Raw genomic sequence first — 24,232 nt, forward strand, 5'->3', positions numbered from 1 at the left:
GGCCTTTGATCCGTGAAGGGAACCAGGAATCAGCCGCCAGGAACACAATAAAAGGGTGTTCTTGTGTCTTTGCTCTGACATGCCACATGGGTCTGGCACTGAGCCGTTTCTATAGCATCTCCTCTTCTTGCAATATTAATACACGATGAAAATAAATGTTTGTGAAAGTCGATGTGCTCATAATAGACACATTCAGACCAAACCAACGCAAAGTGTCAAAGTGGCTCAGACCGAAAGGATCTTTTGTTGTATTGTCACAAAAACTACACACCTAAATAACACAGGGAAGATAGGTTGACATTTTTATGTTGTCCAACTACTGGGGGCACACACTCAAATGTTTGTCCTTTTTTATGACATAATGCTTTAACCACCTTTTTTTGTCACTGAGGTCTGCTTTAAATCGAGGTTAAAGCAGCGAGGAGACAGAGCGTTTTGTTGCAGCTCTAAAGTTATGGAATGAATTGCCCCTCCAGGTTAGACTTGCTCCAACTCTGCCTGTTTTTAAATCTCGTTTAAAAACCCACTTCTTTTCCCTGGCTTTTACAGGCCAGGTGACACTCGTGCTTTTAAATTTGGGTTTTTATCTTACTAGTGTTTTGTATTGTTTTTACGTCATGTAGGAGTTTTTCAGTCTGTGGCTTCTGATCTGGTTTCATCGTCTCATGTTTTACATTTGTTTCATGTCCCGTCTGTTTTTCATGTATTTATGCTATGTTTTTTTGATGTACAGCACGTTGTTCAACTCTGTTGTTTTTAAATGTGCTATAGAAATAAAATGGATTGGATTGTAAGGATGGTTTAGACTTTCGATATTATTTCATCTGTGAGCAACAAACTACCCCCTACCCTCAAACAAGCCTTTGAAACAGTTCCTCAATACAAAGATCTAAAACCCAAATCGCTCCTCACCAGTGCACACTCAGACACACACTGAATAAAAGCTAGACAAGAACAAGAGATACATTTGGTTTCATGTAAAACAACTTTAATGAGTTGAGTTAAATCTTCAGATTTCTCAACTCTGACGGCAGAGCACAAATAATTCACAGATATAAGACGGACTGAGCCGTTGACCAAATTACACATTAACTGCGTCCATGTGCTTGTGTGTCTATAAACATGTGACTAGTACAGAATAGTTACATTATTAAACTTCTTAATTGTTACTGAACATTTCTGCCGGTGTTCCTTGAATCTTCTCGGACATAGGAGGACTGGTATGTGTGCATTTTGTTGTTCTGGTCTGTTCAGTTGTGACTGGCTGCTGGAGGGCCCGGCTGAGCTGGTGCTATCCCATCAGGCTGAGAGGACGGGTCTGAGACAGTGACAGAAGAAGATCACACCCACAGAATCAGAACATGCTAAAAAAAATAACATAAAACATCCCGTTAAAGCTATTGCTAGAAGCTATTACTCACACATGCCATTGGGAGCTCCAGGATGTCGAGGAGCCATTGTCTGGGCGTTTACTCCACCAGGAATCATCCTGTTGGGCATGGGCTGAGCTGAAGCAGGAGGCACAGCTGCAGTATGGAGAGAACCACAGATATAGGACAAACAATGATTTAACAGACACGAAGTAAACACACTTGACTCGTTTCATTGCGTTCTCAGAGGGTTAATCTTAAAGCAGGTGTGTCAAACATACGGATGACTTTGCAAAGTGTAAACATCGCAGAGAAGACATATGGGGGGGATAACTTGACCTTCTTCCTGAATAGTTTCCACTTAAGTTTGTATGGTGGTGTGTCAATTCAGTTGGTCAGGTTTACTACATAGATGTGGAAATTAATGTAAAATCATTTCAGATCTTGACAAGTTGCTCTGATCATAAAGTAAAATACTATGTTGTTCAGCTCCAGATACCTGTGTCGAAGTGTTTTGTCCATGTAGATACACTGTAATCTGTACATTGTCATGAACAAGTGTAAAGGATAAACTGAGGCATGAACTTGTTAAAATTGCACTATTCTTCTTAAGAAATGCCAGATTGTTCAAAGTGTTTTTAAAAAAGATAGTTAATTAAATGTGAACATTCCCCAAATGTACATGTTGTTGCACTAAAACAAAAAGGGAAGGAGTTGTTATTATTATTCTATGATTTTACTGGTCTGACGCACTTGAGATCAAATTTGGCTGTATGTGGCCCCTGAACTAGAATGAGTTTGACGCCCCTGTCTTAGAGGGTGTTTGATTATTGGTCGGTGTGTGTGGGGTCACCTGTTGGCTGCACGGTGCATCCCGGCTGCGCCTGCTGCTCCCTCTGCTGGCGAACCTTGATCTCTGCCTGTTTGAGCTGCTCGGTGTGGAAAGTCTGTCTCTCAGAGAGGAGCTGCTGCCGCTGCTGCTCCAGCTGTAAGATACACAAAGACAAAAAGTATGAATGATTCGCACAGATTACTGGACATGTTGCAAAAAAACTGAGAGCAGCAGATGTTCACTCACAGCCTCTTTCTCTCGGTCCATGATGGTCTCGAGCTCCTCAAAGTGTCTCAGCTTGATCTCCAGCTTCTTCATCTGGGTCTCCACCAGCAGAGCCACCAGGGACTTGATCTTCCTCTCTTCTACTGCTGCCAGGTGCTGCAAACAAATGAGGCAAACATGGAGAAAGTTAAAAGCAGGTAAATGTTGGAAGGAAATGGACACCATAAATGAGTAAGGACCTGGTTTAGAAAGAAGGGAATGAAGAAAGTAGCAGAGGTGAAGATAAGAGGGACAACACAGAGGAAGGAAGGAAAAGATAAGAGGTGAGAGGAGGGTAGAATAAATTGGGTGTGACAGAGCGTGGTAAGGAGTGGGAGAGAAAATAAATTACGAGACTCTTCCGCAGCAAGAGATGGGACAATAACTGATCTAACTCATATAGCTCCCTGGGTTACAATAACATACACATTTTGAATCAAAGCCAATTTTAATCACTTATCATGTGTTTGTATTATTTAAAATAATCCCTGTCTCTTATCTGTCAGACATGCTGAAAATCCAAAATAAAAAATACTCAATTCTATTTGCCGGTCTAAGTCTTAGATATATTTGTTTTATAATTTCCGGGGCTGAAAGGAACAACATTTCGTCTGTTTAATTTTACACACGTAAATGAAAATAAATCCTCTCTAAGATGGTGCATGTCGAGTTGCTTAGACACAGCTGCAGACCTGCTTTTTATTTTTTATAAATGACAACCATTTCTTCACTTTGCGTCCCTGTGATAGGGCGGGCTTTACCTTGGCCTTTGTGGCAGCGGAGGAAAGAGCAGCAGCTGCTGCCGTGACAACGCTGCCATCCACCAGATCCTGCTCCAACAACCTCCCCTCATCCACGTCTGCCTGATCAAAGCTCTCGTCATCATCTACCCTTACTGGATCAAGGAGAGAATTTCTTTAATAACAGACACACAGTCAATTTGTATACTGTAAATATTAACATACCTCCGTCTCCCTCCTCTGCCAGCATATTTTCAGCATTTTCGCTTTTGACTAGTTCTCCCGTCACATTGGCCACACTGGGTTCCACTTTGAGCCCATCTGCCCTTAAAGGAACCTGAAACACACACACACACACACACACACACACACACACACACACACACACACACACACACACACACACACACACACACACACACACACACACACACACACACACACACACACACACACACACACACACACACACACACACACACACACACACACACACACACACACACACACACACACACACACACACACACACACACACACACACACACACACACACACACACACACACACACACACACACACACACACACACACACACACACACACACACACACACAGTTAGCCACTAAACTCACCAGCAGACACAATAAAACTAAGCTCTTATTGCTGTTTCACCTGAAGGGGGGTGGAGTTTGTTTCAATTTTCTCTACTTCCATTGATTCTGAAAAACGGAGAAAGACAGAATAAGATATGCATTGTGGACAGCAATGAGAAACATCTTCATGTCAGGAGCAATATTAAAAAGAGCCCCATTAACTGAGTTTTAAACATCAGCATATCCGGTCATAGTCCGGTAATTACCTGCTAACGGAAACTCTGCTACACAATTATTATTATTATTGAAACATGACCGTAAGTTTCAAATTTGTCCCGTAAAATAAATTATTTCCGGACATTTGACCGGCAAGAAAAAATCCTAGCGGAAACCCTGCTTCATGTGTGTGTGAATATGTGTTACCTGTTTTGTCAGGCTGGTTGGACGCTTCAGAGATCTTATCCAGCGACTCCTCGTGCACTTTGGAAAACTCCTCTGAAGACAAAAACAGAGAATCAATACACACATACTAAACATACAGTAAACCATCTCACAACCACACCCCGACCTAAACACTACACTACGCTCCTCCATCAGTCCACTCACCCAGTGCGGCCTTAGCTGCAGATGATGCCACCCGAGGGTCCACCACAGAGGCCAGGAAGGCCACGGTGCTCATGACGGGGTTTTCTGATTGGCTGAAAGGCACGGGCTGGTACGCCAGTGGGCCGAGGGAAGCCGCGGAGTCTTCTAAGTAAGGGTCTTCTATCGGCAGGCGGAGGAAGTGGAGAATACACTCATCCTGCGTTCTGGAGCCCACATGCTCAGATACTTTGTTCCAGTCATCTCTGTACACCTCTAAGGCCTTAGAGAGAAGGATAGAAGAACAGGTGAGAGTGAGAACAACCACTTTGTGTAAATTACTAATTAATAAAAAACTATGATAATGAAGAGAGGTGATTGAAGATGAGGAAGTATTGTATATGTATGTATAAATGTAAATGTAAGTAGGAATAACTTGCAGAATGATTTAAAGGACAATCATTGATCAAGTAAGGGGTGGGAATTAATAAGCATTTGCTTCCTCCTGCTCCCTTTCGGACACATATGATTTATTATTATTATTAATATGAAGACTTTTTTTTGTTGAATATATAAATATTATCATGAATGTGGATAAATACTGTATTTTAACAATACGGTATTCTGTTTTTCCCATTTGTTATTTTTTTAATCTGTTTGAAAGATTGAAATGAAAAATAAAAAAAGCCATCATGTGTAAGACCTTTGAAAGAAACCCCAAAGAAATGTTGTCTTACCTCTAACAGCAAGAGCGTCTCTTGCTCCGTCCATTCTCTTCCTGATACTCCTTTAGTCTGAAGCACATGTCATAGGAATCATTTTAGAATCATTCAAACCAACACTTTTAAAATTCCTAATAAGAGAAATTGGTGAAATGAGAGAATAGTCAAATACATATTTATTTTAAAACAAATGAACAAAGTGTTTGTGCTGTTTCTGTTTGAGACCTTAGGGATTTTCTTGGTGTAGATGTCGGAGCGCAGACCAAAGTTCTGGCATTCTGAAGGCTTCTCTCTGCTCTTTTCCTGGAAAAACAACATGTTCTGCGAGGCCGACACCTGCGAGAGCAAAGCCAGTGGCAGAGTGAGGAGGAGGCCTTTCATTCAGTTCAAATGTGCGTTTCTTTCACATTTGCACGGAGCTGTTGTCATGTTTTCTGTGTGTGTTTACCTGCAGGGGTTTGTGTTGAAGTGGGGCCAGCCCGGACGGTGTGTCAATCAATACATTGAAATGAGGGGTGGGTGGGGGTCCCATGGGCAGGGGTTTGCTCTCTGCATCCACCTGGTAGTTAATCAAACCCCACTGCTCCAAAAGTGAATGAACCCTGGACACAAAAAACATACATTTTCATTAACCATTTTGCTGCTTTAAAACTGCCCACACAGATGACACAATATAAACACACTGACAACTCCAGCATGTGTCATGTATTCAAAATAAAAGCTGATGCATTTGGTTCACCGCGTACCACATGTTTTATTAGCAACAGATTTAATTATTTAGCATTTTTCTTTTACAGAACACCCACATACCACAGTTAATGTAGCAGATGCAGCAGACAATACACGGATGGAAACGCCCACACACACAGTTATACCTTATGACAGAGCAGACGTCTCCAGTGAGGATGCGTCTGCAGGACGTTGAGCTGAGGTATTCCTGGGGGTTGAGCCGGTATGTGTCGATCATGAAGTTACGGTATGCCAGGTAGCTGAAGTGCACAGGAAAATCCATGTTTTAAAGTGAGATATAATCTCTCTAATCTTTATCAACAGATGAACCTAAGCGGTAACGTCTGGATGTCTGCAGTACTCACATTTCTGGTGATTTTGACTTGTTCTTTCCATGGAAGAATTCAGGCAACGAACGTTTCTCTATCGAGTGAACGCTGGAATATATGGATGGAAAGGTTGTTTGGGGTTCATTTATGAAGTTTGGATGGAAGAAAGCTAAGTTGGAGTATTAGTTTGAGGGGGATTTTATCACCTGTTGTTATTGAACCAAGACGTGTAGCTCGGTATTATGATGTGATGTGTTTGTTCTGTGGTGTTGTCTTCTCCTTCTGAAAGCCGATGTATATCCCCTCTTCCCTCCTCATCTTCCTAGACGCACACATACACACAGATTACATTTACATCACCCTAAAAATAGACTGATAATTGCTACAGAATAGTATTTACACAAACATCTTGGTTGTGAAAAATAAAATCATGTTTACCCTTCCTGGGAAATCCTCCTCCAGTTCATCTGAAAAAGACAAATGAGAATGGGTGAAAACTCAAGGCGAATACACAAAAAGTGTTTTAGATAGAAAAAACATGAACACATGCTTTACTTTATACATCTCCTTTAACATCAGCTATTACACTTTTCTTACCCAGGTCAGCCATGGTCCCTCCTTTGACAGGAATATTCTCACTGTCCTTCTTCAGGTTGACTATGAGAACATGGGAAAAAGGTTTAGAGACAAAATCCTCTACGTTTTTGGGACACATTTGTAAGTCACTGTTTTGTAATGTTTTACCATTCTTGGGTAAAATAACTTCCTCCATGTTAGGGACAGGGGTAGGGTCCTCCATGTCTTTGGTCAAGTCTTCTTCTGGCTCTTCCTCCTGTGGTCCACGCCTTCGCCTGCACACACAGACAAGAATCAATACCGACACTTCCCCTGGAAATGGAAAAAGTATACCCTCCTGTTGGGTTAAAACAAATGTTCCTCACCCCTTCTTTCCCTTCTTCCTGCCTTCAGAGGGAGGAGAGATGGAGCGTCTTCTCTTTTTTGAAGGGGTGTGTTTGGAGTCCTGAAACAGAGGGTGGTGAGAAACTTAGAAAAAGGAGACCTCAAGCACCATAAGATGTAACATCATACATCAAGACTCTTAGTAATATTAAAAGGAAGGTCTCCTGGTTGGCTGTTGCCTTCATTTTCAACCAGGAAACTGAAAATCAAATTATTGATAATTGCCTTTCCCTTAAAAAACCCTGCTGACCAGAAACAAAATCACACAAACCTGCTCGTCTCTGAGGTGAATACGCCGGCGCAGAATGATAGCTACATTCCTCTCATTCACACAATAGTCTTCTTCGTTCATCCACTCGTTGAAAACATCCGTGTCCAGAACCCAGCCAGCATGGACCTGGAGCGCACACACCAGACACAATTCATATTAATGCACACAAGAGATCATACAGTGCTGTACAAGACCGGTCACCCCTGTAGTAACATTGATATATGTATTTTATAAAAAGTGAAAAGGTCTTTGAGTTTCAGCTGAAGATCATGATATAACCAAATTCCAGTAAAATTGAGACTTATGATACAGTAAATAAAGTGAATACTGTGTTGTGTAATTAAGTATTTAGCGTGGTACAGCATCACGTTTTTGTAGGTGTTCTGAAGTACTAACCCGCCACGGCTTTTCTGAATGTGGTGGCTCTTCAACCTCTCCTTCAACATCACTTGAGGACATCCAACTGTCATAACTATATAAGAGTAGCAAGAAAGACAAAAAGGGTTAATAATAATAATAATAGCTTTGATTTATATAGCGCCTTTCAAGGGACCCAAGGTCACTTTACAAGTAGTAGGGCAAAAAACAAACATAACAAAACAAAAGTCAGACAGACAAAACAACAGATCGATTAGGGGCCGAAAGCCTTGGCAAACAGATGGGACTTGAGGGCCCTTTTGAAGGCGTCAAGTGTGGGGATGTTGCGAATCTCCGCAGGGAGAGCGTTCCAGAGGGTGGGGGCTGCCACACTGAAGGCTCTGTTCCCGAAGGTTCGCAGTTTGGTGCGGGGGGTGGTAAGCAGGCCAGAGTCTGAGGACCGCAGGTTCCGGGGTGGGGCATGTGGGTGAAGGATGTCCGATAGGTAATGGGGGGCAAGGGCATGGAGGGACTTGTAGGTAAGGAGGAGGACTTTGTAGGTGATGCAGGACTTGACTGGCAACCAGTGGAGGTGGATGAGGGTGGGAGTGATGTGTTGCCACGGCTTTGTGTGCGTGAGGACCCGAGCTGCACAGTTTTGGACATACTGGAGCCTGTCCAGGGTTTTGTTGGGAACCCCGAACAGGACACCATTGCAGTTAGTGTTGGGGAATAATTTGCCTAGGTATTCAACCTTTGACACAGTTCATCATTTTCTCCTCTCACTGTCTCCTTTCCCATGGCATAGTTCTACGGCCTTGGGTATTGCTGCTATCTCTCTTGAGGAGGAGCAGCTTGGGCGCATTGTTGTTGCCTGTCTATGACAGAGCACAAGCCGCCATGAGGTAGTTTACTGTTCAGGGACGAAGGTTCACTGGCGCGCATTCTTATCTATGGACGAGAGCTCTAGTTAGATTCAAGGTCCATATTTGTTTAGTCTCACTGATGAAGAATGTTGATTATTACACTCCGAACTAGATAAAACCTCGAGCTACAGAAAGAGTTCTTCAGAATTGGTTTGGCAACCGCTGTGTCAACTCGTGACACACCATCTGTCTTGTCAACTCTCCGGCCGAAACTCCAAATAAACCATCAGTGTTTTACATCAAAGCTGCAGGAGCTTTGATGTCCCATCCCATGTCCCATCCCGTGTCTCCTTCATGAGTCGGTGACTCCCACTGCATTGCTACACAGAAGTTTCCTCCACAGTTAGCATTGTGTTTGTTTGTGTATAAGCATCCGTGTGTGTGTGTGTGTGTGTGTGTGTGTGTGTGTGTGTGTGTGTGTGTGTGTGTGTGTGTGTGTGTGTGTGTGTGTGTGTGTGTGTGTGTGTGTGTGTGTGTGTGTGTGTGTGTGCTCATGCATTACCTGTCAGGGTGCATGCCCCAGTGTACCAAAACATGTTTGTCTTTCCTCATGACAGGACGCATCCATTCATCTGAAAATACAAGTGTATGAAAAAATGTATCAAGTTACATTTGAACAAGCACTTAAAAGACAACAAACACACAGTCATGTACAAACTGTTACTGACCTTCCTCTTTAGAAGCAGGTGAGGGGTAGATGTGGTGACTGGCGAGCTTTCGGTCCTCAGTGAGCGTACCCTGTGTAAGAACAAACTGTTACCCTGTTGCACTTATATCGAACTACATTATGAGAGCTTTGCTTAGTTTCATGTTTCTGTCTAAGAATACAGCAAGCTATAAACCTTTTCTCCTACATCAGTCTGGCTTACGCTCTTGTCTGCTCATAATTAACTCCCCTCTGCAGCACTTTACCTGGTGTTTGGCGATCACATCTGTAAGTCTGCTAACCAGCTCCTGGTCTAGCGTAGGGTCCACATATACCACAGGCAGTGACATACCATTGTTCTGTAGACGCACCCAAAACAATTAGTTCATTAGTGGTCCCTGTTAGGCTGATAGTTGTGTGTGTTTGTATTAATGTGTGTGTTTGTATTAATGTGCGTGTCTGTGTCACCTGGATCAGTGATATTCCAATGGCACCAAACATCTCAACATTCCTTTCAGTTCTTGATGGATTCTGCAAGTCAAACCTACGCCTGTAAAAAGATGTAAGGGAAGAGATTACATTTAAATAACATTTCTGGTGAAAAAAGGCAATGTTTGGCATGTCACTCACCAGCCTTGCTCTGCCTTAAACTTGTAGGCAGTGCCAAGAATGTGGCAGAGTCCACCCGCTGGTCGCAGGTCCAGGAAGCTTTGTGCCTGCAGGGAAATTGTCAAATTAACAGCCGATTTTTTTACTGGATGTCTTTAAGCTATCTTGCAAGATTATTTGTCACATAACTATTTTCCCATTTAAATTGAAAGAAGCTTTGAGATTTACTGTGTTATTATATCCTTTGCTTATGCTAATACTATTTCAAGACTTTTCAAATGTGTCATATTATACATAGTACAACGTATAGTGAAAATATGTTGTGCCTCGTTCCAGAAAGCAATGTTCAACTAGAATATGACTGCTTCAAAGGCAGAATGAATGCAGAATTGTATTTATATTGTAGTTAAACAAATGTATGTACCCAATTCCCAACACATTTAATTATACATTGTGATGCAATTAAATAATGATCTCTACCCCTGCAAAAACACTATATTAACTCAACATTAATCATAAAGGATTGAAACTTTGGAAACTACTAACAACAACAACACAATTAGGTATTTCAGATTTAGATTACTCGGACTGAATGACAATTATTTCAATGACAGAGAGAGAGGGACTCACAGGCAGTTTGGTGAGAACAGGGCTGGTCGCTTGTCTGCCAAACGCATCCTCTTGGAACTGGAGGAGCTGCAGGGTGACTGCAGCCAGAGCCTGACACGAAGGAGCATCCACCAGCACATACTGACACACACACACATATTGAAAGTGATATGACAAGGACAATTATTCGTTAAAATGCTTCAATGCAACCTACTGCTTTCTACGATAGTCTAGCCAGTTCACTGTTGTATTTATACTGTTTTTCTTCTAGGATTTGGCTACATTTGCACGTCATCTTTTGCATGCATTATTGTAAATAGATGAAGCACTTATTAACTTTATCACACACATCCTGCTGGGCAGTATACACGTAACATTATGCAGCATGAGACGTTTGTTTACAGTCTGAGCCATTGGACAAGCTAGCAGGGGGCGGCTAGCTTTTAGCTTCCTAACCAGCTAGCTACCTTTTTGTAGTGCTTCCCGATCCACTGTCGCACCACCTCCAGCTGGGCTAAAGTCTCCGGACTCTCCCAGAACCTAGCGGACGGACTGCTGTCTTTTTTCCGGTGTGCGGAAGTTCCGGAGCTGGCTAATCTTGCCCCGGGAATGCCGAGGTTTGTTCCTCCGGACATTGTGGCCATAATAAAACGAGATAAATCTCTTACAGAAGAACAAAACTGGCTAGCGCGCCTGCTAGCTTTTGCGTTCTCGATTTATCTCGCGAGACGCAGCGAGATTGTGGCTGTTAGGCATGGTTTCCTATTTTTGAATAATTACATGTATTTCATTTTCACGTTGTTTTTTTTAACTTAATTGAGCCCGTTTTGATTCAGAATCAGCAGTCATCGTCTTACTGCACTTTTTTTATGCAGAATACACGCCCTCGTTACACACCAAGGGAGCTTTATTTTGAAGTACAACATAACAAGGAAATAAGTACGCAAGACATGTAAACAGAAGTGAAGCAATTTTAAATTGGTAAGTTACAGCTTGTGTGTTGCAATGCTCTCGTTCCAAGATTGATTTTCTAACACTTGTTGGGAAATGTCCGGCATTTTGTTTATTATCTGCATTGTTTTGTTGCAGTACTTTCCGTTTTGTGTTGAATCGACCCTCATACTGCCTTTGAAAAACATATTTCCAGCTGTCTGTCGATCACATGATGATTTTTTTCCGTCGCATTCAAACCGCAGACTGCATACACCCTCAGACCAGACAGGCTACAATACTCTGTGTGGCACTGAATCACCAGCAGTGAGTAACATCTTCTCACTCCATGTCTTCCTAGGCCCTGAGACCCCATGGGTGTACATGGTCTGACCACCTATGTGGAGGGCAACAGAAACTTTCTCCACGATGTGAAGTTCAGGGACAGCCGCCTGGTTATTGATGGCTGCAGCCTGTTTTTCCGCCTCTACTTTAACTATGGTTTGGACCAGCAGCACGGAGGGGACTATGATGCATTTACTTGCCTGCTCTCCCAGTTCCTCTCTGCATTGGAGGCCTGTAACATCCAGCCATATGTGGTTCTGGATGGAGGTAAGGATGCACTCAGGTCATTCTTATAGGAAACTCAAGTAAATGACAGGATATTGTGGGATGCTCAGTCAAAGCATCATGCTCATTTTTGTTTAAAATAGATCAACAAGTTATTTTGAACCTGCTCCAATAATTGGTTTTTTCTTCAGTTGACACACCCATAAACATTTAATTACATTTCTTTGTTTGTTGTGATAAGGAATTCACCCCAGTGACAAGAAGTTTCCTACGCTGCGCCAGCGTCTGCAGTCCAAGATAAAAGAGGCAGACAGTCTCTCCCACGGCCGCAATGGCTCTGTCCTCCCCCTCCTCACAAGAAGTGTCTTCATTGAAGTCCTCATTCAGAGAGGGGTCCCTTTGGTCCAGTGTCCAGCTGAGGCGGACTGGGATATTGCATGTTTGGCTCACCAGTGGAAATGTCCAGTCCTGACCAATGACAGCGACTTTTATATCTTTGACTTGCCAGGTATGGGTAGCAACAGGATTCTTGTACCTTAACAACATTAAAAAGACCATTGTAATAAATGGTAGTGATAGTATCTCACTTGATGTTTCGCTATTGTTGTTTCCCTAGGTGGTTATCTTCCACTCCATTATTTCCAGTGGACCAACCTGAACGGTAAAGCCTCTCACCGCTACATCTCGGCTCGTTGCTACACCACTACCGGCATCTGTCGCTTGTATGGGGGCATGAACCAGCAGTTGCTACCCTTATTTGCTGTCCTGGTGGGGAATGATTATGGCACTCCAAAAGATGCTGATGCACTCCTGGGTCTGTTAGATGCGGGTGTCTTAGTGAAAGGTGGTGGCAGGGGCAAAGGTAGAGCACCCGCTTCCCGCATTGAGGGCCTTCTCCTCTGGCTGTCTTCTTTTTCTAGTCCGGGGGAGGCCCTGGAGGAAGTGAGCAGGCTAATGGGGGAGAAAGATAGAGGACCAAGGGGAAAAAGCAGAGAGAAAGGTGGGCTCAGTTCACAGCTGTGGGCAGGAATGCAAGAGTACCACATCACGGCTCAAAGCTCTTTGGCTGGCTGGTTCTCTGGAGGTAAGACAGCTCCTGGACGACCGTCCTCTGGGATGCCAGCGTGCCTGTCGCTGGCTGCAGCGCAGGGACGGTTAGCTCCTTTGGTGGTAGATGCTATTGTGATGCGCAGGGTCCTTCTGATCCCACAGGTTGAAAACAGCAAGCTAGCCAGCAGCCATTGCAGTGCAAGCAACATACGCCAGGCTATATATGGGATATTAATGCAGAGAGGCCAAGATGTTCAAGCAGAGGATATGACGGCACAAGAAAAAATCAACCAAGGTACGAAAGGTGGGAGAGGGGCAAGGGGGCAGAGAGGTGGTCAGGTCGGCGGAGGTAGGGGACAGGGAGACATTTTACCCACACAACAGGGGGTAAATGTAGGGTTTAGCAATAGTGCAGCTACAGTGCACGCTGAGGTCTCTAGTTCCCCGATGTGTGTCGAAGAGTATGACCGCGTGGATCTGAACTTAAAGAAAAACATTCTAGAGGCACATCAGCTCAGGACCCCCGTACATCTAGATACACTTGGCCAGGTAAACACGACAACACAAATAATGTTTTCTTGTTGAACTTGTTATTTTTAAAGAAAATTGTTCATGTGATTTATTAAACCTTTCCTATTTATCCCGTCATTTTTTATCCAGGCTCCTGTGGCGGTTCGTCTTGGTGTACTGTTAGATGTCTTGGGGATGAAACAGTCCGTCCTGGCTCCTGTTCCTCTCCACCTGAGGCTGGCTGTAGCAGTGATAGCTTTCTGGCGTCGAGTGGCCTCACCAAAACCCTCACAGCCCCAGGTGCAGGCTCTGGTGCTGGGCATGATTTACGGAGAGCTGTCCTCGAACAACCAGCCTGGAGCTACCCACTACCAACAAGCCAGTTAGTTGTGTTGTATATGTTTTACTATCACACCAGGTTACAAACACTGACATGTCATGTAATAACAAGGCAAACAGCATGCATACAAAACTGGCTTTTAAAAAACAGATACAAAATATTAAAAAAGGAAAGAATGCAACATCTTCTTTTTTTAGGACATAAAAACATGTTGCTATGTGTCATCTTAGACCCACAGCTAAACTGGGCTGCGGAGCGTCAAGTGTGCGCAGGGCTGGATCGGCAGCGTGTGAGGCCAGGGGAGCGACGTGGATTGGATGTTGGAGCGGCTCACAGTTTTAGCCAATGGCAGGCCTGCCTCTGGAGTGCGCTGTGTCTTAATCAGCTGTTGCTGCTGCCACTGCCTGAACCCCACATATCATGGTAAGGCACAATGAGAGATTGCATTACATTGCCCACCAATGAAAACCAGAGCTGCAACTAATTTGCTTTTTCTTTAATAATGCAGTCTATAAACTGTAGCAAATATTTACACATTGCCACATTTGTCATTTTCATCATTGTCTTGAAAGACACCACCACGTCCAGGACATTAGAGGCATTTGCACTTATAGGGTTGTATGCTCAAATTACAGATGTGTTCAGTGCCCTTATTGTGATTGAATTCTGTTGGTGCAGGTTTATACATTGAAATATACTGAAAATAAATCAAGAATAATTTAGAACCCTGTTATAAAACAGTACTTTGCTAAAGGTTTTTTTTATCGTATTTTTCCATAGAAATATATATTTTTAATCCTATTTACCTCATCTGTATCAGGGACCTATGGTAAAACAAAACATTTGAGCAGATACCACCATGTGGAAAACAAATAATTGGATTCCTTCTCTCCCTCTGTGTGTGTTACAGGTTGTACAGTGGTACTCTGGTGCACGGCCTGCTCAGGTACCTGAAAGGGGGCCAGGCTGCTGAATCCCTCCTAGCTGGGGGTTCCTTTTCAGTTCATCTTTACTCCTCCTTGCTGGATGCTGTGAGGAGCCGCGACTCCAAAACCCATCCTTCCTCTTCAGCAGCAGGGAGGGGGAAGAGGGGTGGAGGTCGGGGAAGGAGAGAGAGAGGAAGAGGGAGAGGGGGGAGAGGAGGAAGGGGAGGGGGGAGAGGGTCTGAGGAGATAAACAACAGGTTTGCCCTACTGATGAGCGAGGATGAGTCTGATGACGATTGATGAGGAGAAAAATTTACTGATCGATATTAAGCAGTTGTTTTGGGCCAAATAGGGGACGATATTCCAGTGTTTTATTCATCACACTCAGGGAATGCTACAAGCAAAGAACAACACATCTTAATATTGACCACTGAGCTTCTGCCTATGTAATCATGTTGCATTCAATTAACTTAGTCACTAATGTTTATCTGCCTATCTTCTGTTGCTGACTCAAATGAAAAGATGTCCATCAAGCAAAATGTATTTTCCCCAAGCATACTCTTGCCATATTTTACGAGAGCTTTATTAAAGTAATGTCACTGTAATTAAAGCACGTTTTTAATGTGACCGTTTTTATTAAGTTACATGAACCTAAAATCTAATCTAAAAAAGTACATTTACATCTTATCATCTGTTGACCACAAAGGTGTATGGCAGCTAATGTCATTTTAACCTGTTAAGCCCCAAAGACCCCCTCGGCGGGTCTTTTTTTTTCACGACACTGTGTCTCATGGCATCTTAATATTTAAGAACCTATTAATGTGTTATACCAGATTAACGGGAAGAATCTCAGCTAACTGACGATAAACTATTTTTACCAAAACAAAACACAAGTCTCATAAGAAGCATCTAATGGCGCGTTTCCACTGCAGCGGGTAGCTCGCTTTAAGCGTGCGAGCCGTGCGGGGCCCGTTTTTGGTTGCGTTTCCACTTGGCCTAGTACCGGCTAGTGGGTCCTAATTCACAGTTTTTCTGGCCCCATAAAATCGTGGTTCTAGGGCCAGGAACAACCAGGCTGAGTCGGGCTGAGTATGCTAAACTAGAGAGAGAATCGCTGGCAAGGGGGCTACAACTACAAGAAAATGAACATATTTTACCGTGATTTAATTGTAATACACGTTTCAAAATGATGCCGAAGTAACAACATACTGATACCGGTTAGTAAAAACCATGAATTAATGCTTTGACAAGTCTGCAGACAGACGGCAGGCGAAAAACCCTTTTAAAATGCGGGTTTTCTAAATGGAGCTTGGCTAAGCTAACGTTATATATGCTCCGACCGTCCACACTCACAACAACGGCCTATACAGACATAAATAAACCAGCGACTGTATTCGCCTTGACACAGGCAGTCTGTGGTTTGCACTTGTTTAACTTTTGTCTAGTTTCTGAACAGATATGAAGAGCTGTGAGTGCTAAGAGCTAACGGCTGTGTTGTTTTTCTGGGGCTCTCATTGAAGATGACGTCACAGCTCCGCCTACACTGCGTTACTATAGGAACTACCCCAATTCCTAAACTGTAATGGAAGCGCAGCATTAAAGTGAGCCGGGCCTAATAAGGCCTAACCAAACCGAGCGAGGCCTGCAGTGGAAACGCGCCATAAAGGACCCCTGAGCGAAAAATGCTAACACACTTTGGCACAGGACTCAAGATGGGGAAGCAAACAGACATCACAACACGTACCTTTACGGAGCTTTTACGGGAGATAGTCTCTACGTAGCTGTCAATCTGATCAAAAGACGTGTTCAGTGGCGTTAAAACGAGAAAAAACGCGGCTGAATCGTTTAATCCATAGATTGATAATGTGTCTGTAGCTTTGAAAAAATTATTTATAATCCATAATTCCATTTGTATGTAAACATCGGAGAGTAAAAGTTAGCTGCTAATGGTAGCCACCAGAGTTATCGCAGTTTCCGGTTTTGGCGTCACTCTCACACACACATTACCAAAAGAGTATGTGGGAGTTCCCCTCGATTCCATTGGCTCTGACGGTTAGAAAGAGTTGTCAATCATCAAAATCGACCAAGGGGGGGCCACAGATATGGAAAATCCACCCAAATGACCCCAGAAGTGTTTTTTTTGTGCTAAATCTCTCTAAAAAGGTCAAATTTCACTTGTTTTGCAACAAACTTGATACAGAGTACTTATTATATGTTGTAGATTGGATTCCTAAAGCTTTTAGTCTACCATCCCATCATTCAAGGGTGGTTTTCACTACAAGTAATTTACTTTTTTGGACGGACACAATCATTTACATTTTTTTACTGTGTTCAATCTGAATTTACTTTAAAAATAAAAACATGTATATTGATTCTGACACTTCTACATCCAACTCACAGATGTAACATTGCTTTGAGAAAAAAAGATTATAAATGTAACCCTTTTAGAAGGGAAGATATGGTCATTTGTTCCGGGAATGTCATTTTCGAGCCTGAGGCCTGAAAAACAGGCTCGGGGCTTTAAGGAGCAACTTGTAAAATCTAACCTTAGCGCAGATGCCTTTATACTCATGAATTTGGTGCTTGACTTACTTATCTTTCTATAATAAAAAATATAAATCAAACTTATGAAGATGTTGTTGTTTTTTCAAAATGATAATAAGTCTGTGCATTATAACTATGATACCAATTGTTCATGATATCGTATTCACAATTGAAATATTGTCCACAATCGAAATATCACTTTTTATGCAAGCCCTACGAGGATGTTCACATGAGTAAGAGCTGACAGGCCTTGCATATTAAAATCAACTCCATTGTTGATTGTAGGCCTAAAGTGTCATCAAAAGTCACAACTTAAAATATAAATGAATCTTCGTCTTGTCCTACGAGGATGATGAGGTTGAAGCAGATGGAGAGGTAGAGGCAGCAGCTGCAGCGTGTGGCTGAGAGTCTATGAGGTCCATGTCTTCGTCTTCGTTAACTCCACAGGTGTCGACCACACAGACCAGGCAGCTGGTGACGGGAAACGCTCGCACCTTGCTGCAAGATACCCACCTGAACACACAATAAAACTGACTTAGAGGATTTGAAATATGATTCAGGGTTTAGAGTCATAAGTAGAATATCTACTTATTTATTTACGTAATATTTAGTGAATACACTGACCTGTCGGTTTCAGTGTGGTACTCCAGGACGTGTCCGAGCCGCCCCACACCTTGAAACCCTGCCAGCACATAGATGATGTCACCGACCACTGCACACTTCACTGTTATACCTCGCCAAGGCATCGGCGAGGCAGCACGCCACTCATTAGTGGCTATGTCGTAGTATTCCACCGAGTCAAGTCCACCTGTAAAGAAAACACAAAAACTCCATCATTCAGAGGCCACATATGCTATAACTACTTGTTGCGACCTGGCTCAAAAGGCCACAACAAAAAGGAGACACAACATGTCAACGGGTAGAAAAATATGTTTATTAAAGAAAGTCATTCAAATTAGCCAGATTCATAGAGTGCAACAAAGTGGAGCAACTGAGAAAACCCGTACTTCATACTCAACCAAAACCCAGGTGTCTGCAGGGGAAAGCAGAGTGAGAACAGAGAGGAGCAGAGAGGCTTCAAATAGCTGCAGGACACCAGACCCAGGTGCCCTGAGTTACTGTAATCAATACAATCACTGGAGCCAATGCAGCACAGACAGAACAGCCACACCCTCTCCACTGATGGACCCACAGGGGCATCACACTACTATTTCAAATAGTAGTATAACATAATTATGATAACGTGTTTGTACCCAGTGCCCCCTGCCCTCCAACAGCATAGATCCTGCTATTGACCGCCACCAGCCCATGGTTCTTCCTGACCTCTCTCATCTCGCACAGCTCCCTCCATCTGAGGACAGAGGGTTGGAGACAGACACAGGGACAAATATGGGATTAAGGAAGAGTGTAACAGAGAACAACATTACCTGATTTGATCCCTTTTGGGTGCATGTGCATATTATTATTGTGAGGTACAAACTTTGAAACTCAAGTTTCTTTCTAATAAAATGAATAGTTTTGACTGGCATGTCTCCCTGCTTTTTTTTTGTGGAGAAGCTTCTTTGACCTCCTGGCCTGATACAATCTTTTAAAAGCACATTAGTCAAAATAAAAATGTTGTTCTTGTCAATTTGAACTGGTGGCTGTTATCATTTCTACTGAGACTTTGTGATTCTCACCAAACAAAATCGATTTGATATTGTTATGCATATACTTTTCCTCCGCTTTGCTGTATAATTCTGAATAATTTTTGCGTGACTCACTTTTGAGTGCTGGGGTCGTAAACTTCACAGTTATTGAGGACCCTGCCAGATATGTTGTTGCCCACCGTGCCTCCACACACGTATATGAGCCCGTTGGCCTCCACTGAGCCGTGGCTGCAGCGAGCCAACAGCATGCTGGTTTTCACCTGCCATGACTCGGTTCTTGTGTCGTAGCATTCGAAAAGGTCCAGGGCAGAGCTGCCTGCGGACACACACATGGATCATGGTTAAATCCTTTCATAAGGGATGACTTTCTACTATGGAGAATTCTCAATGTCCACTATCCCCAACACAGTCAGTAAACACACAAAGCATCCAAATTCCCAGGTTTCAAGTCCACCCCTTCGACCCGCCTGTACTCACCCACTTCTGACCCCCCAGACGTGTAGATCTTGCCCTGTGAGGCACAGGCAGCCAGGCTGTCACGAGGCGTGGGCGGCCCCAGCTTGGAGTACCAGCTGTCCTTTAGGACGTTGTAGCAGTCCATGCGCTTGATGGGGAAGAGCTGTGAGCCCCCCAGGATGTAGACCACGTTGTCCCAGAAAATAGCTGTGGCATCGCGCCGCTTCTCGAAGGGGCAGCGGATGTCTGTCCATGAGGAATCCTGCATTAAAAGCCAGATTAGAAATTAAACAGTGCAAACTTTTATTTTTACATTACATTACATTACATTGCATTTAGCTGACGCTTTTATCCAAAGCGACTTACAATAAGTACATTCGACCAGGAAGACACAACCTTGAGGAAAACAGAATCATATAAGAACATCAGGTTTCAAAGAGCCAATCGTTTCAAGTGCTGCTCAACTGGCTAAGCCAGTCCTTTATTAGTATATAAGTGCTCTGTTAGCAGTTCTTTGTTAGTCATTCTATCGCTCGAAGTGGAGTCGAAAGAGATGAGTTTTCAGTCTGCGCCGGAAGGTGTGTAAGCTTTCTGCGGTCCTGATTTCAATGGGGAGCTCATTCCACCATTTTGGAGCCAGGATTATTTCCATTGCCATAACTATATACAATGATATAGCTGTAATGCTTGTTTTGGAAGTATTTGGTCTGATTAAAATGAAATGTACTCTTGAAATATGTAAGATGTCAATTACAAAAACTCAAAGTCTTGGTTCTGAAATTGAAAAATGTACTGAACAAAAGAATATACACCTAAAATACATTTACTGCCTTGGTACCTTGGGGTTGAAGTAGCGGCAGGATTGAGGCTGGGAGCCCCCGAACAGAGCGATGCGGTAGTCGTGCTTCTTGCGTCTCGGTCGGCTGCTCTCTCCCAGATCCTCCCGGTCCTCCAGGGACAGCAGGTGGTAGCGCATCCCACCTGGGACAAAGGCATCGGGGGTTTTATTTTTGGTGTTTTGACATGCTCTTTTGAATCAGAATCTTAAATATGAGATAATTTAAGACATTAATTCAGGGTTGGGGATACAGGTGGGTTAACACCATCTTTGGTGGTGGCACACATTTGAAACATTTGCAAGAGCCCTGCCAAAAACTCAGAATTGTACCCTCAATAATAATACATATTTTATCTTTCAATACTATAATAGAGTATGTCGAGATGGGTTGCATCCAGTGTAATGTAATTTGTCTACACCTAGTAGACAATATGACCCTTTACTTATTACACCAATATTTTTGCGCCCCTTTTTTTAAATAAGCTACAACCTATTGTTGTTACATTATTGTTACTAAGCTTACACTTTTATCCAAAGCGACTTGATTGTACGTTTAGCAAATTAACCACCTAAACCTAGTGGTCTATTGTGTGTAGAAATGTGTGTGTTTCTCTCTCTTTCTACTTACTGATGACCATCTTGAGACACTGTGGGTTGTCCTGGATGAGGGGCTCAGCCTGCACCGTCTTTGAGAGGAAGGTTTTGGAGACCAGAGGAAAGCGAACACACCCCAACACTTCCACCATGTACTGCTGTCTGTTACACACATCGTACTTCAGCCATCGTACTGCTGCGTCATAAATCTGAACACCAATGCAAAAAACAACAACATACAGATTATTGCTGTTTTTGCAAGAGCTAGGAGTCATTTGTCATGATGTATTGAAACCATATTTGTTTGGTTTTCCGAGTTGTTCTTTGGATAATTAGCATGTATTGCTTCTTTTTCTAATTTTAAATATTGTTAGGGACTTATTATTTTTGCACTAAAAATAGTCAACAAAGGTACATCTATATCAACAACTATGATATGTTTAAAAAAAAAAAAATATTCCTAAAAATAATAGCACAAAAGATATGAATTCAAAGGATGTGTAGAAGTGTACCTGGGCCTCAGCTCGGATAGTGAGCTTGTCCTGGTGCAGTAAGTGTGTGAGCTGTTTAACGTCCAATTGCAGAAACTCATCCAGTTTGTAGACTTCAGTAAAGTGGAGCTCAAAGAAGTCGTCTGCTGCAGCCTTCAGGTCAGGACAGTCCATACAGTCTGCCAAGGAGGAAATACCTGCAGGAGGACAAGACAAGGATCAATCACTCCAGAGTAACATGATGGGGCAGGATGCAACAAAACACATGTGTAGGACAGATAACTTTAATTCTACTTTTCAAAACAAAAGCAGCTGGAATAGTGTGTGCACCTTAGTAATATAAGTGGTATTTATAATTGATGCTGGGCAGTCCATAGATAAAGCATCAAAGGGCTCAGCAAATGTTGAGGTCACAAACGATGATATGTGATTTCACCTTGATTGTATTTACGTTCTTACCAAGGCAGTTTGTTGCATCAATTTGTCCTTTGAGGAACTCCACACACATCTTTTTCACAGGCTCAATCTGGTACTGGTTGGCTGCATCCAGCAATGACTGGACGTTACTGCTGTTCACAGAGATCCTGGCACACACACACACTTCATCATTAAAGAGATGCATGTGGCTGTTTTGAAAGCAGTTATGATTAGCATCCCCAGAGGCCTGTACTAAGCCCGCTAAAAAGAGAACCAGCGTCGTAGTACCGGAAACCCAGAGTTTTCCCTGAAGTTAGCCCGCTAAGCAAAAATCCAGCTTCGTAGTACAGGCCTCTGGTCACATTACATTTTAAGTTGCCCCATTATGTCTTAAACCAATACTGCTATGTTTCACAATATACTCTCTATACTTTTAGCCAACACGCTTACCGAGCTGTGTAGATAAATTCAATCAAAAGCTCAATGATCTCTGGCTCAGCACTCCTGAGCTCCACCTCGTGGGAGGTCGACTCCATCATTCTGGCTAGAGGTAAGGAAACATTTATTGAGATTTCAATGAAAACAGAAACCTACCAACAATGCATGGCAGATTACATTTCTTGTTATGCCTAGCAACAGTTTGGAGACCGCTGCTTAAATAATATTGTGACTTTCCAAAAATATTATCTTCCATTCTAAATCTCATGTAGCAACAGAGGCATTTTATCACTATGTTTTTATGTTGCAGAGGTACATACGATAAATGCAGACCAGACTAAAACCAAACGACAACAAAAACATACATGGTTATATAAACAAAACCAATTCAAAACATTTAAAATTAGGAATTGTCTTAGCGGTAATCACAATGTAGGCTTTTGGTTGAAGCACATTCTAAGTATGTGGAGCATGTTAACGAAAGCCAGTGTTTTGGCACAGCAGGCAATGGTGTGTACATTAACTATCTCCAGTAATATCTTGGGCTAGTTGTACAAAATATTAAGTGGCTGTCCTGTTAAAAGTTCTGTGTTTCGTTGTCGACACTTACTGGTAAACATGAGACTGAAGAAGTGGCTGGCAGCTGCCAACACTACCCTGTGGGCATGAAAGTGTTTCCCCTGAACCATCAGGGTCACATCGCAGAGGGTACCCTGAAGAGGAAAATCTGTCAGAATTCCCTATTTGTCCCGCAACGGGGAAATGTACAGCATTACAACAGCAGAAGTATAGTGCAGATAAAGTAAAGAAAAAAATGGTTTACATATTAAATAAAAAAGACAATAATTAAAAACTAATAACACGATGGTAAAAATAAGAAGCAATATATATTTTTAAAGTGACCATATTCAATTAAAAAGGTTGCTGGTACTGTTTACAGATTGTAAATACATTTAAAGAAAAAGAAAGCGTGAATTGCACGAGGGTATATTGCACATGAGTGTATATTGCACATATATTATTGTCAAATTTACAGTCAGTGTTATTGCACATCAGGTGTATTACAGTCTATATGTGTGTGAAAAAAGCACACACAGTTAGAAAGCATCAGGACAAGGAAGGACACACACTTACACTAAATGTCTTATGTCAAGCCCTGACACACTCGTGTTCTTTTGTCACACACACACACACACACACACACACACACACACACACACACACACACACACACACACACACACACACACACACACACACACACACACACACACACACACACACACACACACACACACACACACACACACACACACACACACACACACACACACACCTGTTTCCTTAGGTTGTTCATGACTCCCATGATACCGGACAGCTGTCTGTGCTCCTCCTTGATGGCACACTTCCTCTCGCTCTTCTTCTTGGCGCCTGGCGACTTCTCTGGAGAGGCCACCCCCGTCATGTCAGCCAGATTAATGTGATCTGTTCTATGAAATGACTCTTTCTGCACCACTGCCAGCAGTGTGTGCAGTTGCAGCCTCTTTGTTGTCGCTCAGCAACTGATTATCAGAAAGCCTGTTGTTTTTAAATAAACTAAAAAAGCCGAAATGTGTCAACTGCTTCGACTCTTAGAGATAAAATCATAAAACATAACTTTCTGTACATACAAAATGATAAAAATAGTGCATTTGTTAAGCTACAGCTGCAGCTGCAGACTTTAGCTTGGGTTGTGGTTGTTTCCTTCTTCTACGGTTTGTGCTTTGGTTGAAGATGCTCGCCTTCGCCCCCTACCGTCAGATGTGAGAATTTACACTTTCACCTGCAGGATTGCGGAACTGATTTATTCATCAATTACAAATATTTTTTATTTTACTTTAGCGGGCATTGTTGGGTTTTCACAACAAAAATACTCAGAGCTATTCAAGCCCTTGGAA

The 24,232-nt window shown here is 42.7% G+C and overlaps 3 protein-coding genes across 5 annotated transcripts; 1 reads left to right on the forward strand and 2 right to left on the reverse strand.

Moving 5' to 3' along the window:
- Positions 1 to 966: 966 nt before the first annotated feature.
- Positions 967 to 11,422, reverse strand: smarcc1b (SWI/SNF related BAF chromatin remodeling complex subunit C1b). 2 transcript variants are annotated; one of them, XM_034094224.2, is made up of 28 exons: positions 11,010 to 11,422; positions 10,564 to 10,683; positions 9,955 to 10,040; positions 9,793 to 9,874; positions 9,591 to 9,683; positions 9,347 to 9,416; positions 9,181 to 9,250; positions 7,792 to 7,867; positions 7,396 to 7,521; positions 7,106 to 7,185; positions 6,909 to 7,015; positions 6,762 to 6,821; positions 6,603 to 6,631; positions 6,371 to 6,486; positions 6,201 to 6,272; positions 5,982 to 6,095; positions 5,555 to 5,708; positions 5,332 to 5,442; positions 5,122 to 5,178; positions 4,409 to 4,667; positions 4,226 to 4,297; positions 3,882 to 3,928; positions 3,432 to 3,543; positions 3,228 to 3,361; positions 2,449 to 2,583; positions 2,224 to 2,356; positions 1,422 to 1,526; positions 967 to 1,318 (listed from the first exon to the last, which is right to left on the reverse strand). In XM_034094224.2, the coding sequence occupies exons 1-28, from the start codon at positions 11,184 to 11,186 to the stop codon at positions 1,251 to 1,253; spliced, it is 2,865 nt and encodes a 954-aa protein (XP_033950115.1). In that variant the 5' UTR covers positions 11,187 to 11,422; the 3' UTR covers positions 967 to 1,250. The 2 variants fall into 2 exon arrangements, with proteins under 2 accessions (XP_033950115.1, XP_071060962.1); XM_071204861.1 differs by having other exon boundaries at positions 3,432 to 3,547; positions 3,880 to 3,928.
- Positions 11,071 to 17,496, forward strand: aste1b (asteroid homolog 1b). Of its 2 annotated transcripts, none has more exons than XM_034094227.2 (7): positions 11,071 to 11,159; positions 11,834 to 12,084; positions 12,284 to 12,550; positions 12,659 to 13,641; positions 13,753 to 13,984; positions 14,173 to 14,365; positions 14,853 to 17,496. In XM_034094227.2, the coding sequence occupies exons 2-7, from the start codon at positions 11,847 to 11,849 to the stop codon at positions 15,166 to 15,168; spliced, it is 2,229 nt and encodes a 742-aa protein (XP_033950118.1). In that variant the 5' UTR covers positions 11,071 to 11,159; positions 11,834 to 11,846; the 3' UTR covers positions 15,169 to 17,496. The 2 variants fall into 2 exon arrangements, with proteins under 2 accessions (XP_033950118.1, XP_033950116.1); XM_034094225.2 differs by lacking the exon at positions 11,071 to 11,159 and adding an exon at positions 11,434 to 11,523.
- A 101-nt stretch (positions 17,497 to 17,597) lies between these two features.
- klhl7 (kelch-like family member 7) lies at positions 17,598 to 24,035 on the reverse strand. The gene is made up of 12 exons (XM_034094603.2): positions 23,632 to 24,035; positions 22,906 to 23,008; positions 22,308 to 22,401; positions 21,900 to 22,024; positions 21,462 to 21,637; positions 20,984 to 21,158; positions 20,356 to 20,498; positions 19,539 to 19,779; positions 19,176 to 19,377; positions 18,666 to 18,763; positions 18,037 to 18,220; positions 17,598 to 17,925 (listed from the first exon to the last, which is right to left on the reverse strand). The coding sequence occupies exons 1-12, from the start codon at positions 23,758 to 23,760 to the stop codon at positions 17,754 to 17,756; spliced, it is 1,842 nt and encodes a 613-aa protein (XP_033950494.1). The 5' UTR covers positions 23,761 to 24,035; the 3' UTR covers positions 17,598 to 17,753.
- Between the last annotated feature and the right edge of the window lie 197 nt (positions 24,036 to 24,232).

This window comes from Pseudochaenichthys georgianus, chromosome 11 (assembly GCF_902827115.2).
Source record: "Pseudochaenichthys georgianus chromosome 11, fPseGeo1.2, whole genome shotgun sequence".
Taxonomy (NCBI): Eukaryota; Metazoa; Chordata; class Actinopteri; order Perciformes; family Channichthyidae; genus Pseudochaenichthys; species Pseudochaenichthys georgianus.

Bases quoted from the DNA above. Each gene is read 5' to 3' on its own strand.
- smarcc1b (XM_071204861.1), bottom strand. From the start codon at position 11,186: ATGGCCACAATGTCCGGAGGAACAAACCTCGGCATTCCCGGGGCAAGA. The intron at 10,684-11,009 runs GTAGCTAGCTGG...TGTGTGTGTCAG, and splicing joins TCGGGAAGCACTACAAAAAG to TATGTGCTGGTGGATGCTCC. The intron at 6,822-6,908 runs GTAAAACATTAC...ATGTTCTCATAG, and splicing joins AGTTATTTTACCCAAGAATG to TCAACCTGAAGAAGGACAGT.
- aste1b (XM_034094227.2), top strand. From the start codon at position 11,847: ATGGGTGTACATGGTCTGACCACCTATGTGGAGGGCAACAGAAACTTT. The intron at 12,085-12,283 runs GTAAGGATGCAC...TGTTGTGATAAG, and splicing joins ATATGTGGTTCTGGATGGAG to GAATTCACCCCAGTGACAAG. The intron at 14,366-14,852 runs GTAAGGCACAAT...TGTGTGTTACAG, and splicing joins CCTGAACCCCACATATCATG to GTTGTACAGTGGTACTCTGG.
- klhl7 (XM_034094603.2), bottom strand. From the start codon at position 23,760: ATGACGGGGGTGGCCTCTCCAGAGAAGTCGCCAGGCGCCAAGAAGAAG. The intron at 23,009-23,631 runs GTGTGTGTGTGT...TTTCCTCTTCAG, and splicing joins TGAACAACCTAAGGAAACAG to GGTACCCTCTGCGATGTGAC. The intron at 19,780-20,355 runs GTACCAAGGCAG...CTTTTAATGCAG, and splicing joins GCCGCTACTTCAACCCCAAG to GATTCCTCATGGACAGACAT.